Source organism: Entelurus aequoreus, linkage group LG11, assembly GCF_033978785.1.
Source record: "Entelurus aequoreus isolate RoL-2023_Sb linkage group LG11, RoL_Eaeq_v1.1, whole genome shotgun sequence".
NCBI classification, from domain to species: Eukaryota; Metazoa; Chordata; class Actinopteri; order Syngnathiformes; family Syngnathidae; genus Entelurus; species Entelurus aequoreus.
In genome coordinates, this window is record NC_084741.1 from 32248050 (window position 1) to 32269007 (window position 20958).

The window sequence follows — 20958 nt, forward strand, 5'->3', positions numbered from 1 at the left end:
CTGCTGCTTTTTTTTGCTACTATGCGACCCCAGCTTGTTGAGATTACTTACAGATGTCCAGCGTTCTGCAGTAAGCAAAATTAATTTCCATCCAGTCAGTAGTTGCAACTTGATGCTCTTGTTTGTGTAGTACTGTACAGTTGGTGTATCCTTGTTGTAATTGTGCCTCTCCAACGTATTGTACAACTGATCAGCTGTGGCAATATGAACGACATCTCCTTGCAGGACTTGGTCATCACATATATTAAGTGGTAAGGTGGTTGTCCATTTAGCAAAGGCATTATTTAACTTACCTGTAGTACTTTTGTTGACAACATTGACACAGGTAAACTCTGCCAGCGTAGCGTTCTCCTCAGCTTTATCGTCAATGTAGCGTCCATGCTATCGGTGCCATCTTTGAGGACTTGTTTTGCTTTGAAATGGTATTTCAAACTGGATGTGCGCCAATGATTGTCAGGGTTGCCCCTGACAGTTTGGTTGCGTTTGTCTTAGTTTCCTGTCAGTGCTTTTATTTTGTCTTCATTTCCTGATTGTCTCTCGGAGTGCTGTCCCCTCAGCTGTGGCTGATTGGCACCGGGCCACACCTGGTGCCAATCAACCAGCTGCTATTTATACCTGCCCTGCCCTCCAGTCACTGCTGGATTATTATCACTGCTACCTGTAGCTTCTACCTGTCACTATTTGTCGTTGTAGCTCTGTCTACTTTTGTCCACTCTGCTCAAGTCATAGTTCCTTCGTGTCACAATAAGTTTTTTTGTTTCTTGTCGACAGTTAGCCTTTGTGCTATTTTAGTTCATAGCCGAGTTTATTCTCCGCCTTGTGCGTGCCTTTTGTTTGTTTTTTGCCATAGTGTTTAATTAAATCATGTTTTCTCGCACAATGCCTGCCGCCTTCTCTGCATCTTGGGGTTCGTCACCTACAAACTCTGACAGAATAATCCAGCAGTGACTGGAGGGCAGGGCAGGTATAAATAGCAGCCGGTTGATTGGCACCAGGTGTGGCCCGGTGCCAATCAGCCACAGCTGAGGGGACAGCACTCCGAGAGACAATCAGGAAATGAAGACAAAATAAAAGCACTGACAGGAAACTAAGACAAACGCAACCAAACTGTCAGGGGCAACCCTGACAATGATAAGAAAGTTTGTCGCTGCAATACCAACAAGTGACCTCAGTTTTATCTAAAGTTCTGTTTTGAAGCGAAATTGGTCGTCTTTCATCGCGATCCCAGATTGTGTAACAATGCACGCGTCTTCTGGGTTAGGACATAACCCTAAAATATAAAATCATTTTGGCAAGTTCTCCCTGTTGTTATTCTGTGAGTAGATTATCTAGCGTATTGTAAGGTATATACAGTACTATTGTTACTTAGGATGAGTAAATTGGTCTAACACAGTAAGAAAAATATCTTGTTAGATGAACATCAGTTACCTACATTTCAGATATTTTGCTTGAATAAGTGTGCAGCTAAGTGACCCGACCCAATAATTTTCTGATCACATCTTTTAACCTATTCTGTTTTACAGTTAGTTCCATACCTGCACAGATCTAGAATGTGTAATCTGCCCTGCATGGTGCCCAGGATGACGTATTCAGACACCAGGTGGAGAGCGCTGACTTGCTCCTCTGTGGTGAAGGAGGACAAGAGGCCGCCATTGACCGAGTAAACATGGATGGAGTACTTGTCCTGTGGAAACCAACACACTCTAAGTACACAGTAAGTCGTGTGTTTGCGCTAGTGTTGCCATGACGTACCGTCCGATGATTGGAGCGCTTCTCTTGAGAGGTCTGCACCACAATGTGGCCCTCCATGCCCACCTGGAGCTTGGAGATGTAGTAAGGCTCACCTGGAGGCCGCAGCGTTCTCAGGAACTGACCTCTTCTGATTGTGTGCACGATCACGGTCCCATCCTGCCAATGATTGGTCAATACATATTACACCTACAAATATTATGTCTGCATTATAAAAAGCTTGTATGAATTTATCATATACTGTATACCTCAGTCTTTGTACGCCCCACTTTTCAAATAATTAGTTTTTTGTCAAAAGTGTGCCCATGTGCTAGTGATGGGTTGATGAGGCGTCATGAAGCGTTTCGACACATTGCAAAACTGTATTGATACTGTGGCGATACTGTGTCACTAAATACTGACATCTGCTGGACATTAAAAATCCCTACAGGCAACCTATGGACCGACCCAACTGACACTGATTTTATGACCTAGTATATACAATAATATAAACCAAGTCATTGTATTTCATTTAGGATTATTTCATATCTTCATTCAAATAAAAATATATTTTTATCTTTTTTAGATACAGTCTATAAATAATGTGAACATGTATCATTACATGGAAAACTAAGAGAATGTGTTGTGAATGAGGATGCTTGTGGACTGGGATTTTTTTTTTTTTTTTTTACACATTTTTATTGAAAAAAAAACAGTTTTTCCAACGTATTAAATTTTAGACGATTTCTCTTAGTTATTATTTCTCCGGCTGTAGAAAAGACCTGCTCACAGGCAATGTTCCCTCTAATTGTTCATGTGTCTGAGCAAACACAAAAACTCCCTGAGCATTCAGTGGAGCACATGTGAGCAACATCACACATGGCAATACCAGCAGCACACCTGTCTCAAACCAATCTTTTATAATAGCACTCAAATGAGAGGAGTCATTTTCATGAGATTATTTTCTAATATTAGTGATTTGGCCCACTTGTAATGAAAATAAAAGTAATCTTGTTTTTCATAAGCTATGGATTAGTATTGTACAATATGTCTGGGTGGGGGTCCTACTTTGGAAATCATTTGTACCCCTTTCAGAGATCACATTTAGTTCCCCTTAAACATCCTCATGTTGCACAATGAAATGTAAGCATAGGATGAAGTGTGAATTCCTGTATTCTCTAGTAACAGCATTCCATGATTAATATCAATCAATTAACATTAATAATAAATGACAGTAGAATAAGCACACGTATGACTGAGGAGTCATAGTGTAACTTTGTGTGGTGTTTGAGTTGTCCGACTTTCTGTGTGGCCATAAACGCACCAGTGGCTTAGTGGTATGCGTGTTGGTGACAGATGACAAGTTGGTTTTGGCCTGGTTTGTACGGCAGAAAATGTCTAGTTTTTCGAGATAGAAGTTTTTTACTCATGTTTTTGGTGTGGTTACGGCCGAAAATAAACAGTTTTGCTCAATAAAGCGATCGATATAAGTCCTGTCCTCGAAGCATCTTGACAGACATTACAATAATTGAACGGTGTTCAATTGAACGGTGTTGACGAACACCGTTAGGGCCGCTTGTTGTCACTGTCACTCAGAGTTGCATTGCAAAATTACACAGAATAAATGTGTTTATTTTGTTTAGAATTCAGATGGGTTTGATTTGGTGCGCGGCATATATTTGCTGTGCGCAGAGGACGTTTGAGCAGTGCGCAATTGCACAGGCGCGCACCTTAGAGGGAACGTTGCTCACAGGGCACAGAGGAGGCGTCAGTGCGACACAGTTCGCGTATCGGTCACGTGCCCAAAACAGCTCATGATCGGTCACGTGACTTTCTAAAAGCGGTAAGCGCACCGACACAGGGTATCGCTCTATGAGCTCGACGCATGCGCCGATGCATCGGTGTTGCCGGACCCATCACTACCATGTGCTATTCACATGATGAGATGCTTGAAGTGCACTGTGTAAGACAAGTGGGCCGTTAGACGGACTCTGTTTTTTTAAAATTGAGTAAGAATGCAAAATAATCCGCGATGGGGCCAAAGAAAGTTGTGAGTGCTAGAATTTTGATAGAGAAGGAAAGAAACACTATTGAATCAAAGGAATAACTAATTGTAAAAAGTAAAAGTGTTTATTTAATTCATAATTTCTATGTATTTCACTTTGTTTTCTGCATGTACAACTATTATTATTCTCTATAAATGTTTGGATGTCTGTAAGGGGATTGATTGTATTTATATAATTTTTTATTGGTACGACCTTTTGAAACGGATTATTAACAAAAACTGAGGGAGTAATGTATTACTAATAAATACCTTTAAACACAAGTTTCCATTAAAGTAGCATATTACACATGTACACTGAAAGAAATGTTTTTTCTATGATGTTCTTATCATGAACAACACAAATACTATCATTAATGAACTTTTGTTGGAGAGTTTATGTGTATGGACATAATGCTCCTACAATATTACCATGTTTTTTGTTACAGCAACATTTTTATTTCACAGATTGGAATATCTGACCTTTGACCCTGAGACGGCCATGTCCAGTTCCGTGCTGATGGCCACACAGGTAACCTCCTCATCGTGTCCAGACAGCACCTGAACGGGCCGAGGGGACAGCGTGCTGGAGAAACCGCCCTGAAGTGGAAAAGGAAGCATTTTGGTTTCACGTCCTAAACTCATTTTGACTGCGCCAAAATGGCCAACAAGGTTTCATGTTTTTTTTTGTTACCTGCTGTAGAACCTGCCACACGATACAGGACGTGTCCCTTGAACCAGAGATGAGGTTGATGCCACAGAGATCCAGAGCCAAGCAAGTCACAACATCTTTGGGGAACACATATGTATGCAAAAAATAATACTCAAGTATTGAGAGCTATAAAAAGGTTTTAAGATGTGTAGTGGATAAGGTTGGGTATTGTTCACATTTGAACTGATACGGTATCAATTTTTGGTACTTTTGTGTGCGTTAATAAATGTTAATTGTTTGAAAATAAAATTTAATTTTTTAATGTGACGTGTCAAAATAAACTGATTATGATAACTGTGCTGTCCAGTTATATCTTGTTTTATGATTACATTAGAGTGTCATTTGCAAAGCAGTTGCACTTTGAAGACCTTAGATAGCAGTACTGTATAGGCTGTCTGTGGTATATTGTCCAACTAGGAAGTACCGTATTTTTCGGACTATAAGTTGTATTTTTTTTCATAGTTTGGCCGGGGGTGCAACTTATACTCAAAAGCGACTTATGTGTGAATTATTAACACATTACCGTAAAATATCAAATGATATTATTTAGCTCATTCACGTAAGAGACTAGATGTATAAGATTTTTCATGGGATTTAGCGATTAGGAGTGACAGATTGTTTGGTAAACGTATAGCATGTTCTATATGTTATAGTTATTTGAATGACTCTTACCATAATATGTTACGTTAACATACCAGGCACGTTCTCAGTTGGTTATTTATGTGTCATATAACGTACACTTATTCAGCCTGTTGTTCATTATTCTTTATTTATTTTAAATTGCCTTTCTAATGTCTATTCTTTGTGTTGGGTTTTATCAAATACATTTCCCCAAAAAATGCGACTTATACTCCAGTGCGACGTATATATGTTTTTTTCCTTCTTTATTATACATTTTCGGCCGGTGCGACTTATACTCTGGAGCAACTTATACTCCGAAAAATACGGTAGCTTTTTCCATGAAGATGAAAGTGTTATGCTGCGCCCTACAAAGTGTTAATGCGGCAATGATTGTGCTTATTACACACCAGCTGTTGGATTTTAACTTGCATCTTAGTTGTAGTTAATTTTCATTACCAAATTTGGAGGTGTTGAAATCGCCATGTAAAATCACTAATGCTAATAGTAGCCTGTCTATGGCAAATCCAATGTAAATTAACATCAAGCTAGCGCATTTTGGAAGGGTGGAGCCTTACTTTACGTTTGAGCTTTTTATACTAAGCATACTTGCTTTGTTCGTGCTGAAAATTTGCAACATTACTTAAAGGGAGTTTGGCTGAGTCTGATCTAAGTGCTTCAGTCTGCAACCGGACATCACATCAAGTGCAGCAAAGGTATCAAAATATGGCACTGTTTGATTTTACGTGAATTGAAACCTGGGACTACCGACAGAATTTGGTCGGTGCCTATAAAAGTACCGAATTCGGTACCCATCCCTAGTAGAGGAGCCTTTTCTTTTTTCCTAAGCTGTCCTCCTCTATGAAGTGGTGGGTTTATAGACCGGGTGGGCTCACCTAACTAAAGGCGGGTCAAAGGAGGTTTAAGTAAGAGTTAGAGTTAGAGTTTATTTCGAACATGCAAGCATACAACATGATACATCACAATTTCCAGTTTCTCTTTTCAACATGTTCGAAAAGGAGTAGGAAGAAGCAGAGCTTATTTAATCCTACCCCTTTTCTTTACATAACAGTTGCTGAAACTTTTTTATTCACTTCCTGTTCTCAATTTATTCACAATAAACTCCATAGGTAATCACAATAAAAATAAATAAATAAATAATAGTAAAAATTTAATAATAATAATTGGTGAAGAAAGTCATATTTCATATGATGAGATAAGTAAGATTACTTTAAGAATGAATGAATGGATGGATGAAATAAATTGAAAATGTTTGTCATGGTTCTTCTTCTTTGTACTTTGTAAACACTTTAAGTTTGAAGAGTTTCTTGAAGTGGATCATATTAGTACATTGTTTGATTGCTTTGCTTAATCCATTCCATAATTTAATTCCACATACTGATATACTGAAGGTCTTAAGTGTTGTACGTGCGTACAAATGTTTTAAATTACATTTTTCTCTAAGATTATATTTCTCCTCTTTTGTTGAGAAGAATTGTTGTATATTCTTGGGTAGCAGGTTATAGTTTGCTTTGTGCATAATTTTAGCTGTTTGCAAATTCACTATGTCGGGGAATTTCAGTATCTTTGATTCAATAAATAAAGGATTTGTATGTTCTCTATATCCAACATTATGTATTATTCTAACTGATCTTTTTTGTAACACTGTTAATGAATGAAGTGTACTTTTGTAATTATTTCCCCATATTTCTACACAGTAGCTCAGATATGGTAACACTAGTGAGCAGTATAGAATATGAAGTGATTTTTTGTCTAGAACATGTTTTGCTTTATTCATTATTGACGTGTTTCTTGCTACTTTATGTTGTATATTTTTTACGTGAGATTTCCAGTTCAATTTATCATCAATCATTATACCTAGAAATTTGGTTTCATTTACTCTTTCAATTTCTATTCCGTCTATTTGTATATGTGTTTGACTTTCTCTTCTACTATTACCAAATAGCATTATTTTAGTTTTACTAAGATCCAACGATAGTCTGTTTTTGTCAAACCATCTTTTTAATTTGTTAATTTCTTCTGTTATTATTTGTATTATCTCCTGTGTGTTCTCTCCTGAACAAAACACTGTTGTATCATCCGCAAATAATACTAACTTTAAATCTTTTGTAACTTTGCAAATGTCATTTATATAGAGATTGAATAATTTAGGTCCTAATATTGATCCCTGAGGTACACCACAGGATATATTTAGCGTTGTAGACATGTGTTCGCCTAGCTTCACGTATAGTTTCCTGTTCGTTAGATAACTTCTTATCCAGTTTAAGACTAACCCTCTGATGCCATATCGTTCTAGTTTTTTGATTAAAATATTGTGATTAATTGTGTCAAATGCTTTAGTTAGATCCATAAAAACTGCTGCTGCACATTTTTTACTGTCTATTGCATTGGTAATTTCTTCTGTAATTTCAATTAAAGCCATTGAAGTTGAGACATTAGCTCTGTATCCATATTGGTTCTCTTCGAGTATTCTATTTTTATTTATGAAACTCTCTAATCTATTATTAAACAGTTTTTCAATGATTTTAGAAAATTGTGGAAGTAAAGAAACAGGTCTATAATTTGTAAATTGATGTTTATCTCCAGTCTTATAAATTGGTGCAACTTTAGCTATTTTCATTTTGTTTGGGAATGTACCTGTTTGAAATGATAGATTACTAATATACATTAATGGTCCTGAGATCTCTTCTATAACCTTTTTTATCGTTTCCATATCAATTCCATTACAATAATCAGTTGAAGTCTTAGATTTACATTTTTTCACCATTGTAACTATTTCCTCCTGTGTCACATTACTGAGGAACATGGAGTTGGGATTTCGCTCTATGTTATCATTATAGTCCTCAATTGGAACTGGGTCTGGAATCCTTTCTTCCAATTTTGGTCCAATATTTACAAAATAATTATTGAAGCTTTCAACTACTTCCTTTGTGTTGTCATTGTTTTTATTTCCGTCTAACAAGTATTGAGGGTAGTCCCTCTTTGTGCCATTTTTAATAATGCTATTGAGGATGCCCCATGTTGCTCTCATATTATTTTTGTTCCTGTCCAATAATTCACTGTAATATTCTTTTCTACATGATCGTAGTATGTCTGTTAACTTGTTTTTATACTTTTTGTACTTAATTTCTGCCTCTATAGTTCTTTGTGCTATAAATTCTCTATATAGTGTATTCTTCTTCTTACAAGCATTTTTTAATCCTTTTGTCATCCATGGTTGATTATTCTTTCTCTGTTTATTACTAAGTTGTGTCCATGGACAATGTTTGTCATAAAGTATTATGAACTTGTTTAAGAAATGTTCATATGCTTCATCAACCTCTTTTTCATTGTACACATTGTCCCAATCTTGCTTTTGTAGCTCAATTTTGAAAGCAGTCATCCTCTTCTCTGTGCACAGTCTTCGAAATGTCCTTTTGTCTTCCATGTTCTTCTTGTAGTGTCCATCATATATTGTAAAAACTGGCAGATGATCACTAACGTCGGTTATAAGTAGACCACTTGTAGTGTTATTGTCAAACTCATTGGTAAAAATATTATCAATAAGCGTGGCACAGTGTGCTGTGATTCTGCTTGGCTTTGTGATTTTTGGATATAAACTGATGCTGTACTTTGTATCAATGAAGTCATCAATAGACTTTTGCTTGTTAGGGTTCAATAAGTCAATATTAAAGTCACCACATAAGAACATTATTCTTTGACCATTATCCATGTAAGTAGCCTTGACCCATTCTTCAAATGTTTCTATACTTGACTTAGGTGATCTATATATACAACTGATGAAAATGTTTTTGCTTTTTTCCTGACATATTTCAATGGTTATACATTCTAAGATATTATCTATAGCAAATTACATGTTTTTTACCACTTTGTAGTTCAGGTTCTTCATCACGTACACAGCTACTCCTCCTCCATTTTTGTTGGTTCTGTTGATGTAGTTTAGTTCATATCCCTCCAGATCAAAATCTATTCATTTTTTATCATCAATCCATGTTTCTGTAACAGCAATCACTTTGAATGGTTCGTTGATGTGTTCCAAAAAGTTCTTAATGTTGTTGTAGAGACATAATACCACAGTTATAAGTACTGCAATGTTTTTCATAACATGGTCACTACTGGCTAGTTTCTCCTGTTATATTCTTATTTTACTGTTATATTTTTATTGTCATTGTTGCTTTTTATTTTTATTCTATTGTAATATTTTTCTATTTTGTTTCCATTTATACCGCCATTATTTACTTTTTACTTTTTAAATTCGATCTCAATTTTGTACACTGCTGCTGGATTTTAATTTTCCTGAGGGAACTCTCCTGAAGGAATCAATAAAGTACTATCTATCTATCTATCTATCTATCTATCTATCTATCTATCTATCTATCTATCTATCTATCTATCTATCTATCTATCTATCCTGTCATATTCTTATACATTTATTTAAATTTTTATACTTTTATTTTACTTAGTTTTTAATCTTTCATTTAATTTTTTGGGTAATTTGTGTTTACTTTTTGTCGTCTTGTTCCTACTATATGTCGATTCTACATTGCAACCGTGGGATTTTCCCAATGTGGGTGCAATAAAGTCTAAGAGAAAAGAAGGTCCGAGAGAAGCCATGACTGCGATGTGGCCCTCAATAAAAACAAGTTTGACCCCCTTATGGTACATAGTTTCGTTGTACTTGTGCAATGACAATAAAGTCCTATCCTATCCTATCCTAAGTGTACCTAATGAAGTGTCCACTGAGTGTAATGCAAAAGAGCTCACCAATGTGCCGGCACATCCTGCCCACCAGCTTGCCTTTGCCCAGCTGGGTGACCCGCAGGCTGCCGTCCCAGTGTCCTCCGCTAAAGAGTAGGCGTCCATCATTGGACACCACCAGCACCTGAGCACTAAGCTCCACGCCGGGTGAAAAAGGCCCGCCCAGGAAACGCTGTGTCCTGAAATAAAGCTTTAAACTTCAGAACATCACTTTGTTTCACATAACGTCCAGTGTGTGTTTTTGTTATTCCTATTTTGGCCACCATAGCGAGCTGGCGCCAGTCAGTCTGTGAGTTTATCAAAGTCGTGAATCAAGCACGTTACTTTCCATCCATCTGTCCAACCATCCATCCATTTTCTACCGCTTGTCCCTTTTGGGGTCGCGGGGGGTGCTGGAGCCTCTCTCAGCTGCATTCGGGCGGAAGGCGGGGTACACCCTGGACAAGTCGCCACCTCATCGCAGGGCCAACACAGATAGACAGACAACATTCACACACTAGGGCCAATTTAGTGTTGCCAATCAACCTATCCCCAAGTGCATGTCTTTGGATGGTTGGACATGTCTTTGGATATGTCCCACCATCCATCGTTTTAATTTAAAATGGTAATACTAACTTTCGGGTGTTTTACCACGGTTATCATTATTACTGTTTAACGTTACAGCCCTACATATAACATACAGTATACATTTACAAACCCCTTTTGCGAACTTTTCGGTTTACAAACTTTTAGATCGAGTCAAGTAGCCTCTGTGCGCGAACCATGTCTCAGTGTACAAATGCTTCATTCATTCATTCATTTTGTGTGCCACTGGAAGCCTTAAAGTGCAGCCATTTTGGATACATCCCTTCCTGTGCAGTACAGTAAACACGAGGACAGAGGCCTCTACGTCACATCCTGTTTACGCAGTCCATTACTCGGTCACCATCTCTCAAAAGCGGCACACATCGCTTTGCAAAACGCAGACTTTCTTACCTCCGCCAAAGAGGTTATGTTTTGGCCTGGGCTTGTTTGTTAGCAACGGAACTCACCAGTTATGCACAGATTTGATGCCCAAAAAAACTATTCCTTTTATCTACGACGAGTGCGAACACACTTTACTTCCTGCTTACGGTGTTCCATGTCCCCACCTTGCCGTTCCCGCGCTGCGCAGCGGATTCTGGGTGATACAGTTTATTTACAGACCCGGCCAACGCTTAAACGCCAGAAAAAAACTACACTCACCAAGTTTTCCTTCGATACCGTCACACTTCACGGTATTATTGAGATGACTGTGAAACCGAAATACTGCTTTATTTATAATACCGGTATATCCCTAATATATACGATATAGTGTCTTCAAAGTTTGCATTATTTTACTAAAATATGAACTTTTGTCAAATATATAACCAATTATTCATGTTTACATTGTTTCTTATGGGCAACTCCGATTCACTATGAAAACTTTTCAATTTACGAACCATGTTCAAGAACCAATTACGTTTGTGAATCGAGGTTCCACTGTATTAGATAAATCCCACATCTTAGTTTTTTGTAGAACTCAATCCATATCATTCAGAACCTTAAAAAGCAGTTTGTAGACTTACTTGGGATTAGTAATGGCTGGGTCTTTGGTGAAGGTGAAGTAGTTGGCGATGTTCTTGTCATACGGCAGCCAGCTGTGTGTTCCTATCAAGCCGTTTGAGCTCACGGTCACCTGGACGGACAAAGGATGAAACCATTTTTTTAGAAAGCTGGCTGTGGACCCAGTGAAGGCATCAAACAGAACAATACCAGAATATCTGAGCCATGGATGATGAAGGATCGGTTTTGGTTCTTTGGTACGACTGCCTGGACTAGAGGAACATCATCGCTCACCACCTAAGTAAATCATATTACATATTTTACTTATTTTTTTAAACAATATCAACAATAATACGTGTTACCTCTACAAACGGCCGTAGCTTATCAAGGTGCTCGAAGATATTAACAGGTAGGGTGTCCAGGCGCGACTGACGCCTTGATGCATTTGCAGCAGACATACGTGGCGGGTGAGGTTCCTGTTTGGAGATAAAAATGTAAGTCATTCTATTCATTTTCAAAGAAAGCGAGAAGGTAGAAGTTCATCTGAAAGTCTCACTTTCAGGAGTTGGCAAGGCGTCTGCCCAAAGTTGCTAATGATGCCTTCAAGTGCCTTGCGTTCCGTCTCATCAGCAATGGCATCCAAATCCACAGCACCTGTGAACAAGATTTTCAGAAGTTAACCATTTCGCCCTCTCACTCATAATTAGGAAAACATATCAAAAACCGGTGTTCTACCTTCATATGTGCAGTAGTAGAAGACATTGAGGGCTTTCACTGCTTCCTCTCCTCTCTGCTTGTAGCCAAAGATCAGATCGATCCACTCGTGCAAATGACTTGACACATGCTCACTTTCCTAAAGGCAATGAAAGCTGATTTAAAGAAGTTATTTTATTTATAGAAGGGTCACTGACTCATGATCACACATGACAGTTGTTTACTTTCTTTGCTATTTTCCTGTGTTTTTTATAATTTCCTGTCCTGCAGCTCTCATCTGGCTCTACTTCCTGTTGGATTCCTTGTTTTGCTGCACCTTCACTTTTTGTTTCATGCCAACAAACCTGTTGTTTTCTAAATTTAGCCTATTTAGTTTCCCCTGTTGCTCCTCGCTGGTGCTAGATCATTGGGCTTTTTACTTCAACAAGACTTTGTCTTCTGTGCTCTTCCATGCTGCACTAGCTTTGTTTTGCACTCTGTGTTTTCTCTATTTAGACTGACTTATTGTCTGCACATGGCCGTCCTTGCTCTACATCCTGGGGTACAAACCAGAGAACGTAACACTGCCCATTTCAGGAACTTTGACTTGTTATAAATATGATATTGGATCTAAGTGGGGCACTTTTCATATTATAAAATACCCGATAAATCTCAGGTTGTCTCCAGTGTCAATCTGCATTCTTCTCCTCTTGGCCGTCACGCTCAATTTCGCAGCTTTCCTTCTCTACCACGCCTACTTTGATGCGATTGGTCAGGGACCGAGAGTCAGCTGGCATTCTCCCACCTCCTGTTACCACTCAGAACTGCATTGACACATCTCCTTAAACGGTTACGTGTTAATGGTTATCAGCTAATACTAACACCAATTGAATATTCGGTATAACTGGATGAAAAGTGGAAAATGCTTTGTTCACAAAACAGCTGTACGTGAAGTGACTGTGAGCTTTCCAGAAAACAAAACAATCTTCCCATTGCGGCCTTGCTCTGGTTTAGAAACACAATTCTTACATGTAAAAAAACACTATCTGCCTGTCATTTTTAGGAAAAAGCAAAAAAAGGTACTAAGCAGCGGTCAGAACCGGCAAGTTGTCGTACATGGCCTTCCTAAAATTGTGAGGTGTGAAATTCTTGTGGAAATCTCGTGACATACTGTATTCCTACCTGAGCGTTTAAGAGATCTAGGAGCGTCATAAAAAAGTTATTGATATGGCACTTCCACATAATTTAGTACAGCATTTAAAACACTTGCATACGTCTGAAAAGTTGCAAATGTAGGATAGGGCCCCTTTGAGTAGACTATGGTGTTTACATGCGCCTCTCACCAAAGCTTTCCTGTGCTTTCTGATGAAGTCTTCCCTCGATGAGGCCCAGCGAGGCAGCAAAACGTCCTCAATCGACTCCTGCGATATCTGCAAGCATCCCAGGTCGAAGCCTACAGAAACATGCAGATGGTCAGGAGGGTCTTCAGTGAGACAAATATTCTATTTCTTCAAATATGCTCTCTTTCTGCCCAGCTGGTGTCTGTTCATTCTTGGTCAGTGCTAAAGTTGTGCTAAGTCAGTTTTACAGTGGCCTCTAGAAACGCTTCATCTCAAATTAACACCAACCTTAGCCCTAAATGATCACAGTAATGTTGGACTCATTCTGAACTATTTGTACGGAAAAAATTATTATAGCAGTAATTTAGCGTAACATACCTGGAATAATGGTATATAATAACACATATGAAATAGTAATATAAATGATCATAGTTGTAAACAGTCAAGTCAAGATTTATTTCTATAGCTAATTTAAACGACCTACGTTGACCAAAGTGCTGCAAAATCCACATAAGACAATAAACAATAAAATGCAATGGAAATAATTAATACATACAATACAACAATAAATATACAGTCAATTGTAACTAAAAATACTTAATACATGATTAAAAGCAACATATTGATATTTTATAAATATTTTTTGTATAAAAAAAACCCAACATATTTTAGTGCTGTCACATTAGTCAAATATCAGATTAATATTTTTTTTAAATTTGGATTAATTCTAATTAATCACAGGTTATTGCATTAAATTAATTTAACAAAAGAGCCCAATATTGGGACACATGCAATTGTATTGTCAGAATGTCATACAGGAACATTTGCTTTATGTTTTACTTGAATCAGGCATGTGATTTGACCACAATGAAAAAGACTGAAAAAATTTCGGGGTGTCTGGGGGACGAAGGCTACAATTAACAAAGACAGCACCATTTGAAGAAAATATTTTAGTGTTTAAAGACATGAAAACATCATTAATAGAACATACATAACCCAATTATCCTAAGGAATCACTGTATATGGTTCAGTCCCAACAGTATTTAGTCACTAATATTTACATCTTGTGTTCATTTCACATCCACAGGTGTCACATCGATCAGGGATATTATTTACAGTTTATTTACAGTATTACCACATTACTTCAGTTCATGTAATGTAATGTAATGTAAACATTTAATTATTTTTGCCAAAATAGGATATACATTTATGAAAATAATTAAACATGTTTAGTATTGTTTACTCATATTTGAAAATAGGAAATAATAATAATGTGAGGACACTGACATATTGCATGAAACAAGTGTGAAAATATTTACCTCCAAGATTGTTACACCACTGACAATAGTTTCAAGAGACTACATAATAACTTAATATTACAAAATAGTATTATATGCAAATTTATTTCAAATAAATTGTTAACTGGAATCAATAATGCGACTCTTTGAATTTCTGTAATTTCATAATATATTTTCACGTGGCTTTTTATTTTTAGAAAAACCCATTTATATTTCGCAAAGCAATAATTGGTTAATATTTAAAACAAACATGCGTATTTCGCAAGCAAATATTTTTTAGCTTACCTCATTATTAACAACCCTGTCTGCAACTGAAGTGGGTGGATCTTTCCTCTCCATGTCTAAGACAGTTGTCGATGTAAACAAAAGATGAAGTCCGTAAGGTTTGCTCACTTTCGGTTGACATCCAAAAGTACCAGCTAGTGAAAAGTTTGTTTTCCTTGCTTCAAGTTGTTTCATATGTTTTTGGTGTTTCGCATGTACTTCCAAAGCCTTGAAACCTTGTGATCCATAGTCAATATTATCATGACACCACGTGCACAAAACCTTTCCAGGACGATCGATTTTCCGAATAAAATCACCGAACAAAGTCGTAACTTTCTTCTTCCCAACGGTATCAGTGATTTCCCTTTCCATCCAGTCCCATCAGAACTTATTTTTGACATGTTTATCAATTTATTTTACTCGTAAAGCGTCCTTTCTCTCAAGAACCGACATTGTTTACATATGGAAAATGGCCGTAGTAACCAGATGTCCTGATTGGTCACAAGGAACATATCGACCAATCAACTACAGCGTAATATAAACTACGTCTCGAATCTTGATTTAGGGTCGGGAAAAAAAACGGAAAAACGGGAGATAATTTTTTTTCCCCCCCCGAGATTAAAAAAGACGGAATTCCGACTTTAGACGGAAAAATGACATGCCTGTTGAATACACGTCCTAGTGTTTCAAAAAAGGTAAATGAGCAATCAAAAAAAATTGCACAATTAATCTGTATATATACATGATGAATCCAATCACCTTTTGGTGATAAATCACATAAGTTAACAGCACTAATATTTTTATATTGTTGTAAACTTGAATTATGCCATAAAAAAATCCTCTAATAAATGAGAGAAAGGAGAATTTCCATGGGCACATAATGCCCACAGTACAAGCAAAAACATTATCTAAATAGGGGGGTCCAAGCCACTTTTGCACTTTGTTATTAATTGTGCATATAGTCTCTAAGTAGGTCATGCGCAACATGCCTACTAATAAAACACACACATTTATAGTTTGCACATGCAATTTAGCACCTGGTATTTGGATCCCAGTAAATCAGGCCCATAATGTATTGAGAAAAGGCTGACATTTTGATACTAATAACTAGAGGTTTCTTAATCTGATTTTTGAATCGGATATCATAAATACAGATACAAAGGCAGAGAGGCGTGTTAGAAAATATCCAGTAACAAACGTGTCTGCGTCACTAAACTTACTGCGCCATGAGCTTAAAAAATATTATGACCGCTAAGTGGAGCCAATAATTATTACCACTTCATTTCAAATTAAAGACAGCATAAATCATTCCAGGCAGCTAATAATAAATACGTTAGTGTTTTTTCTACCTACGATTGTTTAATATTTGAGTAATTTCACCTGATCAAACTTTTTCTAACATTTAACACTACCAAATAATAAAAGTATGTATAATTGGTGCTGATATCATACCGAATTGATATCGGTCTCGGACAATACTCAGGGCTCTAATAAGGTATTGTATTTATCTAATAATGTCACCTATAACACAAAGCTGACAAAAGGTTAAAATTCTGCTTTCAGCAATTTTTTACTGAACAGAAACGTTCTCAAAATGGCCTCTGCATGCTTTATATTTCAGAATTCGGACCTTGGTGGAAAAAGTTTGGACACCCCTGTCTGAAGGCATTCATACCTTCTATATTAAAAAAGCTGCATACTCTCTGCAGTTAAGTAAACAAATGCCCCTGTGAGGAAATACCTTATGTGCAAATGCATCGTACCATTCATGTTTTGCAGGATTTCTGGGAAGTAGAAGAACTCCGGGATGAGCTCTTTGACATCAGCCGGACTCTCCATGCGAGCCTGCCAAGCTGCTGCCACCGAGTGGAACTGTCGATCTGCGCAGTCGAACCTTAAGGAAGGCGATAGGTATGTGGAGTCATGGCTAAAACATGTGGGTTACTTGTTAAGACTTATCAATGTCGTTCCCACCTGCCACTCTGCAGCTGAATGTGCAGCGTGGTAAAGGGCTCCATTCGGATCATGTAGTGCATGACTCCTGCTGCGTTGGAGTAGTGTGTGCCGTAGTGGAATTTGTCGATGGTGCCCGTCGGATCCTCAAAGCTTTCATACCTAAAAGCAAATATTATAGTAGATCTATGGAAGGAGTTGTTTTACTGTGGGAAAAAGCTTGAACACAACAAGGTTAACATACTTTTCTTTGACGGCCTGTGCGTGGCGAGCGTTGACCACACTGACAGGTTTAGACAGGTCTCGGAAAACTGCCGGGTCCTCAAGGTCCAGAATAGGAGAGGTGTAGTCGCAGAGTATCCAGGGGAACTGGCCGAGAGACCAAAGACAACATTAACGTCATTTCTTATCACATTTCTAGAGGAAGGCTCTTCTACTTTGTCTGGTGTGTGTGTGGTCTTACCACAGGATATTGCGATAGGTCATTGTAAGTGCGTCCAGAGATGGTGTTGAGTTGCATCAAATATTCAAAATTGGAGATTTCCCTGCAGACCCATTTCTACGCAACATAACAGTATCAAGTTGAGTGTCATATGAGACATGTGGCGCGTAATAACCCGATAAGATGAATAGAGATGACACCTGTGTGAGTCCCGAAGCCTTAAGGAGCTCTTGAGGCGAACGGGAACCAAAGTAAAACAGGTTGGGAGGTCGCAGCCCCAGAATCCTTGAATATACTTTATTTCGTAACTGAAAAGGGCAAAAGTAAATAATCTGGTGTGAGGTTTTTTAATCAAGCAAAAGTTGAAATGACTGAATGTACTCACCTTCTTTTTGAAGTTGATGAAGTAGTGAGCCTGGTCGATGAAGAAGAGCTCCAGTGCGGAACGGCGCAGGTTGTAGCGCCGCAAATGGACCTCTCTTAGCTGAGAAAGAGGTCTCTTGAAGTCGAATCCAATTCCTGCAGGGATCGGGAATATTGTTTAGAAAAACTAGAAGATAACAACATTAGGAACACCTGGATAATCTTATCAGGTCAAATATAAAATATGCATTTAAAATCATGACATCATTTGGATTTATTTGACATTTTGGATTACCACAGTGGTTGTCGTTATGGTTCAGTATTTTACTTATGCATGTGTTTCTAAGGTTTACTGTGATTATCACGCAGCTACATAAAATAAACAAACGGCTGTCAGTTGTGATAGGTAAATGACGCCTCAGTGAGTGTGTGGCACATTCACTAGCTGTATCGACACTGCACTGACACTGTGATACTGTCAGTGTTGGGACTAACGCGGTAAATAGTAATCTAACGGGTTATTTTTTATAATTAGTAACCCCGTTACCGTTACTACATGATGCATTACTGCGTTACTTTACGTTATTTTTCATGTAGTATTGGCTAGAAACTGAGAAGATCTGAGTGTGTTTTATTGGAGCGCTGCGGAAGAGGCGTCAAGGAAGAGGCGCGCCGCGCGCAGTATGTGTGTGTGTGTGTGTGGGACGGGGGCGTGTCTGTGTTTACTAACAAGACATGGCGAAGCCCGAAGCCGAGTTTCTTAACATGGAGATATTCTCACTACTTTTCTTTTGTCAACCACAAAGAAAATAACATTTTAGTTAAATGTAAGTTGTGTCTTGGATCAAAGATCCTATCCTAGCAATTCAAATCTGCTGAAACAGCTACAAAAGCAACATGCTTCGACGAAGCTAGTAAAGAGAGACACACTTCACCTTCTAAGCAACAGCGGCTGGATTTTAACGAGGCACTGCGCACTGAAGGTACACACACTCTGTCAATTCTCTTATATACTGTTGCTCTTTCATTCTAGACTTCTAGAGTGTTTGATTATCACATCACTCTAAATGTATAGACTATAAAGTTTACAAACATAAAGAGGGATGCTAGTGGGCCAGGCCAATCTTTCCTTATCTCTAAACTAAAACTGGGGAAATGTGTAGTGTTCTGGGCTTCAGACATGAATATTATTTCAGAATTCCTTGAGAGAAAAGCGCCTGGTTAGGAGGCTTTGTGTATGTAGTGTGTGCCTTCCTTGGTTTACAGCTATGTTGTTATTATGCTGTTTGTTACTTATGTATGTTATGTTGCAGCTATTTAAAATAGTTTTGTCAATTTGTTCTGCCCTGAAACAAATTGGCCCTTTGAAACATATCTTTGTCTTTGTGTGTTGTATGTAGACCACATTGCTTAGCAGAGTTCGGTGATGCAAATGCATGTCGAGTTGATCAACAAATTGTATTATTCTCCAGTGCAATAACAGTACTGAAATGAAGGATAGAAGGGCATTAAAGGGGGCCTTAAAAAAAATTATTTAAAAAAAATAAAAATAAATATATTTATATATATATATATATATATATATATATATATAAGTAACTCATTAGTTACTTTTCACAGTAACGCATTACTTTTTGGTGTAAGTAACTGAGTTAGTAACTGAGTTACTTTTGAAATAAAGTAACTAGTAACTGTAACTAGTTACTGGTTTTCAGTAACTAACCCAACACTGGTTACTGTTTCAAAATGGTGTCATCTGCTGGATTAAAAAGGTCACTACTATATATATATATATAAATATATATATATATATATATATATATATATATATATATATATATATATATATATATATATATATATATATATATATATATATATATATATATATATATATATATATACATACACATATATGTCTTAATTAGATTATCCAAAAAAATAGTGCTCGATAGCGTGGTAGAGCGCAATATATGTATGGGTGGGAAAAAAAATCACAAGACTACTTAATCTCTACAGGCCTGTTTCATGAGGGGTTCCCTCAATCATCAGAAGATTTTGCTTATATATATATATATATATGTATATATATATATATATATATATATATATATATATATATATATATATATATATATATATATATATATATATATATATACACATATATATATACATATATATATATATATATATATATATATATATATATATATATATATATATATATGTATATATATATATATATATAAATATATATATATTTGTGTATATATATATATACACACACACACACACATATGCATATGGACTGTAACAAGTTTATGTGTTTAATCACAACAAATTATTGCATTAATCATGTACACATTTTGATTAATCATGCAATTTATTCTGACCGTACAAGTTATTTTACCTTAACCGCTGTACGGTCAGTGATCAGATCAATGTATACATGCACATTCGAACAAAAATGAGTGAGAAGGCTCCGAATGGTGTGCTTGCTGGCAAATTTCACTTAAAAAAATACATTAGAAAAACTTTACATAAAACTGTTACCAAGTTTTGTGTAAATAAATGACATGCATTCAAGTAAAATGTTTACAAACGTTCCTGGATAAGATCCTGACAATAAAATTGTGTTTGTGTACAAATATTGGCGTCTTTTCTTAAGCAAAATGTAATTATGCAAGCAAGTAACTACCTGTGATAAATCATGATTAATCCAAATTCCAACATGTGATTAATCTGATTTAAAAAAATATAATTTGACAGCCTTTTTATATATTTATTTTTATTTTGATTGTACATATATATATACTTATGAATAGCAGTGCAAAACAGAGTATGAAACGTACAACTGTGACCAATGAGCCAAATAGTAAACAAAAAAATAATTATTTGGTGCGACATGATAAAAAATATTTCAAAATAATTTTTCCCTTTTCTTAGTTCCATTTAAAAAATGGATGATGGCGACAAATGCCAATGTCAAACACGACACGCCACTCCTCTGAATTCTTTCAGTATAAGCCTTCGGTCGCCACGGCCTAAAGAAGTGCTTCCTGGTAAACACAGTCAGGTGCTTCGCATTCACAGCAGTTATATCAGTCACATGTTCTTTCCTTAGAGTGACACACACATCAAGGCATAAAGGGACACAGTAT

The 20958-nt window shown here is 36.9% G+C and overlaps 1 protein-coding gene across 3 annotated transcripts in view; it reads right to left on the minus strand.

Annotated features, from left to right (window-relative positions):
* The window catches only part of nbeal2 (neurobeachin-like 2), a 148754-nt gene that overhangs the window by 5454 nt on the left and 122342 nt on the right, over positions 1-20958 (minus strand). For all 3 annotated transcript variants that reach the window (XM_062062974.1, XM_062062973.1, XM_062062972.1), the window contains exons 37-53: positions 17817-17950; positions 17632-17739; positions 17453-17548; positions 17234-17358; positions 17011-17151; positions 16800-16930; positions 13478-13587; positions 12177-12294; positions 11998-12095; positions 11804-11917; positions 11652-11738; positions 11465-11574; positions 9885-10057; positions 4464-4558; positions 4253-4369; positions 1753-1908; positions 1536-1684 (exon numbers count right to left, since the gene is read on the minus strand). In XM_062062974.1, coding sequence (XP_061918958.1) covers positions 1536-1684; positions 1753-1908; positions 4253-4369; positions 4464-4558; positions 9885-10057; positions 11465-11574; positions 11652-11738; positions 11804-11917; positions 11998-12095; positions 12177-12294; positions 13478-13587; positions 16800-16930; positions 17011-17151; positions 17234-17358; positions 17453-17548; positions 17632-17739; positions 17817-17950 — 2062 coding nt within the window. The remainder of the gene's footprint in view (positions 1-1535; positions 1685-1752; positions 1909-4252; positions 4370-4463; positions 4559-9884; positions 10058-11464; positions 11575-11651; positions 11739-11803; positions 11918-11997; positions 12096-12176; positions 12295-13477; positions 13588-16799; positions 16931-17010; positions 17152-17233; positions 17359-17452; positions 17549-17631; positions 17740-17816; positions 17951-20958) is intronic.